The following is a 9,455-nucleotide window of genomic DNA, read 5'->3' on the forward strand; positions in this document are numbered from 1 at the left end:
AGGCTCTAGGAGAGACATTTTGCTCTTTCCTCTCACAGCTTCAGCAGCAATTGTTGCACACAAAGAACTTTCCGAGCGGCTTCGCATTTCCAAGTAGTGGAGTTTCAGGTGCTACTGACCGTTCCAAACGCCTGTGTGCACTACGGGTGACAACACCACTACAAAAGGGACAGGCGATATTTTCTTCCAACTGTTTTTAAGTCACACCTTTCAAGATCACAAGATCTTGACGAGGTAATAATTACCATAAGGATGATTATCATTTTAAAACATTCATTCCTTTGCACTTCTGATAATTGAGCTGGGTAATTTCCTTGAGAACAGCTACGAGCACCATCGACAAACGTCCTCGGCATGAGCTCCAACCGCGGAGGAGCGATACCCGGGGCAAGGGGAAAGAGAACAAAGCCTCCGCAGGGAACAAGAAGCGGTCCTCGGGGCACGCGAGGCTGTAGGAAGAACGTAGCGGGCACAACGCGTGGGCAGCCCGGCTCCCGCGGCTTCCCCCGCCCGCTGCCGCGGGCAGCACCGCGCATCGCCCGGCCGGACCCGCGCCCCGCTCCGTGCACACCGCTTCCAGAAAAACTTTCCCTCGCCTATCGCCACAGCACCCGCGCAGCTCCCGGCCGGGGACAAGCCGCGCTGCGCCCCCGCGGAGACCCGCGCCCGCTCCGCCGCGGCGGCAGAGCCGGGGCCGCTCCCGCTCCCCCCCGCAGCGGGCACAGCCCTCCGCCGGCTCCCCCCGGGACCCGGCAAAGTTTCCACCCGCCGCCAAGCGCTCCCCGGGCGGCGGCCCCGAACGCCATCTCCCCCGGGGAAGCGGCCACCGGCCCCGCAGCCGCGGCCCGGCCCCTCACCTGCCCCGGCGGCGGCCGCACACGCCCAGAGGAGCAGGAGGAGCCCCATCGCCTCCCCTCCCGGCAGCTGCCGCCGAGCCCAGCGGAGCCGAGCGCAGCCTCCGACGCGCGGAGCGGCTCCCGGCGAAGCGGCGGCGGCTCCGCCCGCTGCCCAGGCGCGGCCCCGACGCCCCCGCAGCGGGGGCTCCCCGCCCGCCCCCCGCCGTGACGCGCGGCCCCCCCCGGGCCTCGCCAGCGCCGCCGCCCGGCCACGGCCACGCAGCGGGGAGCCCCCCCGCCCCCCGCTCTCTAATGGGGCCAGGCCCGCTGACCCCCCACGAAAGGACGGATCCCCCGCGCGCGACAGGCGCGGTCCCGGGTGAGGGGGAGAGGCGGCTGTGTCAGCGTGGGCCGGCAGCGTCCACTCCCACCGCCGCCTGCTTCTCGCTCTTCAGCATAGAAATGGTAGGAATCAACCCTTATTAACTATTTAGTCTTAGTAATAATTTATGCCTGGCATGAATAAACAAAAAGAAGTTCGGAGATGTAATACGGCAATCTGCGCCATTCCTCTGGTTTCCTACATGTCCTTGCTCAACTCACTTAGCTGCTCTCTCTTTCTTGCCTCTGAAGTGTAAAAGGGAGGGAAAGTATTTCAAGATACTTGTGAGTCATCTGAGAATCTGCTCTGATGGCCGTCTTAAAAACCTGTTTTCAAATATTTCCTCCTTGCAGCCTTTCATTTGGCTCTATCCTCAGCAAGAAACAGACCACCACCTGTATCAATTACATGCAATGACTCCCCCTCACAGAACACCTGATTAAAATTTGAAACTGAGATTACAGGCCTGATCAAGTTCCCATCCCACCGAACAGGAGCAAGGTGAGATTGCCAGCTGATTGGGTTTTGCTACCGTTCAAATCAAGCCATTTCATCCGTAAAGACGACAGTCTCCTCTCTGCTGCCTCCCCTCATCACGTTGTGGTGTGGTTCTGCACCATGCAAATTCCAGCCATCTTAAATGTAAAATAATAACCTAGACATTGGGAAAAGTTAGGATGACACCAAAAAAGTCATACTCATTTTAGGGGGCAGGCGCATTTGCACACCTTTACATTAGCAAGAGCAAAGAATATAGCCTGGTTGCCTAATTACTTAATTAGTAAGATCTCTGAAAACAGCTGTTCCTGGCTGCAAGCAAGGTAATGGACTACAGGAAATCTCGGGGGTGGTCATTCCAAAAGCATTTCAGTAACTTATCTCTAGTGTATCAAAAGAGCTTTTACTCAAATATAACTTTGTATGTTCTTACTTTTGTTTAGGATGGCACGTTATTAGCACCACTCTTACTCATGGGGAGAAGTATATACATAGTATACATGTATATGTGTGTATAGATAGATATATATCCATAGCAACAAGAAAAAGTGGCAATGGTACATCAGCAGGTGTAGATGCACCCTTCTATCCCATCCTGATAAAATCATTTTTCTGCATAGTATTTACTCACTGATTTAAGGAGATTTCTTTCTGTGAAATAGGTCTAAACATCCAAGTCATGTTAGCTTAGGTATGTTTGTGCTTATCTGGTAGTAAAACCAGAGTCTATCTACACAATAAATTTAATCTATTTCAACTCATGTTTTCCATTTTCCACTTGGTGCAGAGTATTTAGTGGATATACAATTCAAACTGGTCATCGACAGATTCTTAAATAGCCCTATTATTAGCGTAACCTAAATCTAGATTAAATGCTATTTTAAAAAATTATTGGGAGTATATACAAAAATTTGCACTGAGTTATCAGATTTAAAGCACAGCTTTAAACACATATTGGACCATCTCATGGACAAAGATTGCCCTAATCATTCCTGACTTGTTCTTCTGCTGATCAGAACCACCCAAACAGCCCACAGATACTGCAAAAGAAAACACAAGCGACTTGCTAGGAAGCACTCAGAACAGAGCTGGTCCCACAGATGTGGTCTTCCTACAGCCCAACTCCATGCCCAAATGATCACACACTGGGGGAACATTAGGAATCTTACAAGCATTTTCAGCTCTTCATATTGGAAAAGGACAGGACAAATGGATGGACAAAAAAAAATATATATATTACATTCTCCCAGCCAACACTATTCCTACGCCTCCTCTAATGGCAACAAATCATCTTCCTTTATCACCAAAATATCCAATGTTCTGATACGGTCTTGTTGGAAGTATAGATAGCTGAAAGGCATGACATGCAGATAAGAATTAAAACTGTGTTCCTGAACGTTCTTAGCAATTAAGAAAAAAAAAAAGAATCTGATGGCACTTTTGCAAGAGTAAAGCATTAGTCCTGGCAAGCTATCTAGATTTCAGCTCAGATAATAGTCCTGTGAAAGATTTTTCTTTCACTCTTAGTTGGATGTTGAATGTTTCTTGATTTTTGACTTAAATTATTGTGATGTTGCTAACTGTGTGGTGTTAAAGTGTTAGCCCTGTCAGCCACAAAGCTTGTGGCATTTTGTAGTTTGACAAAGTATTTTTGACTAGGCCCAGTATCTCTCAGAGCAGTTGTAAGGTTGTTTGCGTTCCTTGGATGAAAGGCAATTAAAAGTGCTAAGTATTACTTTAGGCAGAGCTGACTGTGTGGACTCTGTTGCCAGCTGAACTGCAAACACTGGAAAACATCAGTGCTTCCATCTGAAAAAAACTCCAGCTTGTAGCTCATCAACTCTGTTCACAAATAAGGCTCTCCTCCCTGGAAAGCCTGGCTCCAAAGGGATACTTGCAGTCCATATGGACAAAGTTTCCTTTGCAAACAGCAGAGGGCAAGAATTAAACAACAGCACTTCCACCTAAAAACTAAGAAAAAGAGGAGATGGGAAGGAAGGGGGTGAATACTCTATGCTATACTGTCCTACCAGCTGATATAGAGTTGTAAAGGTCTATATAATATCAGTCCAATAGGCTGAAAGTATCCACATTAAGGTTTATAATTACGTAAATAACTAACAAATGCACCAGAATGAGGTCTTACAAAGAGAAATCATTTGTCTACTTCTGTACTCAGTCTTGGGGCAGTACCTACTGCTTTTTTTTTTTTTTTTTTTTAATTCCCAAATGCATGGTTAGCTAATCTTTGAAGTCTAGAAAGTCCAAATTAAATTTTACAACTGATTAATCTCTTACGTTGGTATAAGATGTGCCCTTCTCTCCACACCCTGGCCAGAAGAATTTCAGTACCTGAAAGAGCAGAAGTATTTCAAACTGAACACATCTGATAGTACTGCAATAGAAAATGTGCTTATCTTCTAGCCATTTAAGAGACATACATTGTTTTAAAGTATGGTCTAGGTGAATCCATACAAACATGTTAAGAAGACGTGGATTTTTATCTGTTCCCATGAGTTTAAAGATTTAAAGCAGTAGTGCCTAATGGAGACAGCAAAGGACTGTCTCTTATTTTAAAATCAATATGTTGTATTGTTGACTCACATCGGTTGAGTCTGGAGATTGGACAAATTCCATGTGCCTCAGTTTTTCCGCCCGAAAAGGGGACTAATGACACTTACCTGCCTCCCGGGACTCTTATAATGCTCACTGGTAACTTCAGACTTCTGAAAGATTAAATCTGCCTTATACATGCAAAGAATTACTGCAGTCTTCCATCATTAGGTCCTGCCATTCCTTCATCTGCACGTACACATCTCAGAGAAATGCAAGTTTACAGACAGAACAAAGTACTTAGTGGGGAATTGATTATCAGAACTGCTGGAACAGCCCTGCCACATCGCTAGTGATCTGTGTTCAGGATTAGGCCCTTGCCTGGAATCGCTGTCACACTCGGCACATGCTAGGATCGCTTGTGTTACCACATTTGATGTCACGCTGTGGTCAGACTTCAGCGACTGATTTTGGGGAAAGCTTGCCAAAAGTTCTCATCTGCCACCAGTGAAACAGGTCGGAGCGACACCACTTCCATAGCGGGCTGCTGGCGGGGAGGGACCTGCTCACCACATGGGTGCTGGGGCACACGCTGCTTTCATGGCCCTCACCACACTGCAAAGTTCAGCCTCAAACCAAAGGCACGATAACACCAGGAACGGGTGTCCTTACACTTGCCTTCTCTCTTGCTCTTCCCTTACATCTCTCATTTGCACCGCCAGCTGAAACTCTACTGTTTTTAACAGTTCAACAACCTTTGGGATGATTGAACTGATAGGATAAGGAGGATTTAAGAAAATCCAGTGGTTGGTCCTTGGATAAGCAATCAATTATTCCAGAAGATACAAAGCACTCAAAGAGTTAAGAATCCAGCCGTTTAATTGATACTTGTTTCTGCAGCTGTGCAATACCTCCATTTCCCAAGAGGGCTGTTTCCTGTTGCTGCTCAAGGTTTCTAACAATCAAATGGATCAATTCTGCAGATACCTTAAGGCTGTGTGTTAAGTAAGAATGATGTTTGTGGTGTGTATTGGGTGGGGAAGGAGGTGGAGGGGAGAGAAACATTTCATTCACCAGAAAAATGTTCATGTATTTTCTGTTTTAAACACTGGACATTTATTTAGAATCTTTAGAGCCCATACATTATCGAATAATTTTCATTTATCACATCCAAATATAATAGGCAAATATATAATACAATAAATTGCATTTGTACACATAAATACAAAATTTGAGGTAGGGCCTCAAGAATAATGATTTCTTAAATTAATAACATACAGCACTGTAATATGCACTACATGAGATATATATGAAACATAATATATCTTCTACACATACAACTAATGAAAAAATTATAATGACTTGGTTAGGGTACAAATCTTTATCCATAGGCAGCAGTACCCCATAGAATGCCTGTAAATATATATATATATTTATATATGACATTACGCAAGTAATTAAGATTTAACCCATCAGCGATGGGTCTGTAATAAAGTGCCATAGGACACAGGGCGCAAATTCTCAGCTGGTGTAAATTATCACAGCTCCAAACAAAGCTGTGACAATTTATACCAGCTAAGCATCTACCTTACAAGGTAATACTACATAATATAAATGACAGATAACAACATGTTTTAATCGATTAATAATTCTCCTAACAATGGAAGATAGCTATAAGGCAAATGGTTACCTGAAGATGTATGTAAACAATATGGGCAAATAATAATATTGCAAGCAATAAGGTCCAGCCCGGTTCTCACATTATGTTAAACCCATCAGGAAAACCTTCTCTCTTTGGTGACAGGCTGCCTGAGGGTGACAGAGGCAGAAACCCCAAATATCCCGACCCTCCTGCCTCGAGTCATCAACCTGAGCCCCTCAGGAATATCAAGTTCTGACCATTTTACAGATCTCTTATGTGCACAGCATTTAACTACAAACTAAGAAACAAGTGTCTCTTACAACAGCGTTACTAGCAAAACAGAGCAGCTTTACTGGGATGCCACTTGCTGAAGCTCTGCAGCCTGCAACCCACAATCCCTACAAGTCTGACTTTGAATGCAACAAGTGGAGCTGCAGAATAAGAAACTAATAGGAAACCAATGTCTGCCATAAATAAGCAATTGCTGTAACACAGGCAACAAGAAATCACACTATTCATACAACTGTTCGTATCTTTGAAAAGACCAAAGGTATTTAAAATAAATCAGGCATTGGAATTTCATGGTAAGAGAGCCACACAGTGTATCGGAAGCAATGATCTTCAGTGCTGAGGCACATGTAATGTGGTCAGTGGAGCAGAACCTAATCAGAAGACTACTTTGACCCAATTGAAATATCATATAAAGACAATCCAAGCTTTTCTCAATTAAAGGTCATTTTGTTAAACCCTTCTTTTGGAAACACAGTGCTGCCATGTCTAGCTGAAACACAGGTTTTGAACATTGCATATTAAAAACACTAGGAAGACCCCAAAGAATTTGCAAATGGCAAGCATTTACATTAGGTATACTCTTTAATGCATACAATAATGCATCTCAGCTCATCCAGAAATTCAATTTCATTTCAAAGAAAAAATATGCAACATAAGTAATTTCACCAAATCTGAACATCTTTTACTCACAAGATAGATAGATCTGCAAGTACGTGCATCACATTTTTACTAATATGGCTTTTTCCCCTCCTTTTTTTTGTTTTGTTAAAGATCTTTACTGGTATTTAATTAGTTACTAAATTTATTTTTAGAAAACTATCAAAGTACATGCAAACTTTTCCTAGAACACAGTAAATGAAGTGCATTCCCAAACTTCAAGGTTACTTCTCATTTAAAGAAGACACTGCTGGTTAATTTAATCTCAACATTCAGATCTGGCCAGTAAAATATTTTTTTTAAGTCTAATTGAAAAAAAAAAAAAATCTGCTTTTAACATACAATTAAAACTTCATATATTCTCTGATTTTTGTATGCATTTCTCCCCCCTCTCCAAATGTTTTTGCAAGTCTAGTAGTGGAGGTCAAAGCTGAAGACAAACATCAACTAGAACAAAATCACTATTATCTGTTTTCAGAGTTTCAAAGTCAAGTCTAATCCTGTGCTAATGACTTAGCAGGCACAGGAACAACATCTAAATTAAAAGCAAGCAGATTAATTACATAAATCATGGAAAGCAATTCATTTTTTCATATGCATTCTGGTATCGTAATCCAAGATGAAGAAAACATATTATAACCTAGCAGTATTTCTTCAAATGATCTCTCTTTTATACTTAAGGTAGACAGCAACTGACATCCTTACACTGAGGTAATTTTATTGCAATTAGTTAATCCCAGTTCCAATGCATGTCCTGAGACAAGTCATAAAGTGAAAGGATTCAGAACTGTTAAGCGATTTAAGTGTGGTTTGTTTGGTTTTTTGTTTTTTTTTTTTTTTTTCCAAGAGGAACAAACCTATGGATATATCTGTATTCTTTTTTTTTTTTTTAGTCACAGTAATAGCGAAGAGATACTGGCCTGGACTCCAAAAATCAAACCAAGATGCTAGGTAATACTGGTAAGGAGAGGCCCAAAGCTCTTTATCCTGAAAAAAACCACTGAATTCCCACTAGAGGTGCTGACTTAGGTGCCTTTCTTCACTCAGAGAAGGCCCCTCAGCCCCATGTAGACATGGGGGCCAAACTGCCAGCTCACCTTTATGAACCTTCATTACATCAAACAGAGCATGGCTTCCCAAACCCGCCTCTGCCAGGAAAATAAAAGCCAGAAGTAAGAATAGCAAGCCCCTTATTAAAACAGCAGGCGAAGTTGGAACAAGGGGGCACAGCTTTAAGGCAGAGAAGCTCACAGAAGGGTCCCGTCTTGCTGCCACACGAGACGGGGACCAACAGAGCCGGTGGAGTGGAGATTCGGGGGCCAGCACAAAATGTTGCAAAAATCTGCCCTCACTTCGCCCAGTGACAGCCCCTGACGGCGCTTCGCTTGTCCTGTGTGAGGATTAAAGGTCTCCAGCAGTGCCTAGAACTGGCAACACTAATTGCCCCGTGAAAGAGGAAGTTCAGCAAAATGATTAATATATTTAATATACATATATATATACACACACACAGAGAAAGTAAGTTAACAATTTGTGGAAGTGTTACATTAAGGTTTAGTTTTTGTGGTTTTTTTCTTCTTCAACGGGATGAAACAACACATCTACTGATCTACGGACACACATTAACTGAAGATTTACCTGAGACCCTGTAATATGAAGACAGACAGACAAAAGAACAGGATAGAAACAGTCCCCTGAAAGGAAATAACATTTACTGGCTACTACAGTAGTGTGTGTGGGGAGGGAAAAAAAAGGCTAAACTAGTCTAAGCTCACCATCTCTACACTGATTGATAAGATATTTATAGGGACATAAAACATCACTAGTACACACATGAACACTGATCACTGTTAAAAAATATCATATATGTATGTATAGGATATAACAAGATAGTAAAAGGTTACAGTTTTGCCAATTATTGAAGATATATTTTTCTCCCTCGTTCTAGTGCATTTACAATAAATTGGGCTAATTTTCTACTCAGGTAAATAAATGTACTCTTAAAAAGCTCTATTTCTACTCCGCCCAATAGGTAACAAAACTATTGAAATCTAACATTCCTATCACCGCTTATATCTGATTCCTAAATGCAATGATTTAGAATGTCCTATTGTTACGCAATATTATAACAGCCATCTCCCCCCAGCCCTCACATTTTGCATATCTAAAGTTGCATCCCTGTGTGTGACTGCACTGCTTAATTGTCGTGGGGATTCGGGTTTTTTTATTTAATTAAAATGCTATAAGTGAAAAAATAAATAACCCCCTATGTACATTTCAGAGAGAATACGGCTTTGAAGACTTTGTGTGCTATATATAAAATATATAGACAAGTGGGGTTCTGCTATTTCCCCATTAGTTGAAAGAGAAGAATACATCTAAAGGTTATACAAAGATGCTTCTAGGAGAATGAACAGGGAGTCACAAAGTTGAACAGCACATCTAATTTCTAATAACTGTTGTCAGGTGGTAACTAGACTACACTTACCACTGTAAGAATACAAAGTTAGGCACAAATTATATGATGGCTTCTTGAGGAGATACTGTAAACAAAAGCAGAGAAACAAGGAAAACGATGTTCAGAGTATCGAAGTGA

General features: G+C 42.5%; 1 protein-coding gene across 2 annotated transcripts in view; it reads right to left on the minus strand.

Moving 5' to 3' along the window:
• The window catches only part of NELL1 (neural EGFL like 1), a 296,981-nt gene extending 295,962 nt beyond the window's left edge, over nt 1-1,019 (minus strand). For both annotated transcript variants that reach the window (XM_042785467.1, XM_042785466.1), the window contains exon 1: nt 858-1,019. In XM_042785467.1, the coding sequence (XP_042641401.1) occupies nt 858-906 (49 nt within the window). In that variant the 5' untranslated portion in view covers nt 907-1,019. The remainder of the gene's footprint in view (nt 1-857) is intronic.
• Nucleotides 1,020-9,455: the final 8,436 nt, after the last annotated feature.

Source organism: Tyto alba, unplaced genomic scaffold (genome assembly GCF_018691265.1).
Source record: "Tyto alba isolate M040663 unplaced genomic scaffold, T.alba_DEE_v4.0 Super-Scaffold_8, whole genome shotgun sequence".
In the NCBI taxonomy this organism is placed as follows: Eukaryota; Metazoa; Chordata; class Aves; order Strigiformes; family Tytonidae; genus Tyto; species Tyto alba.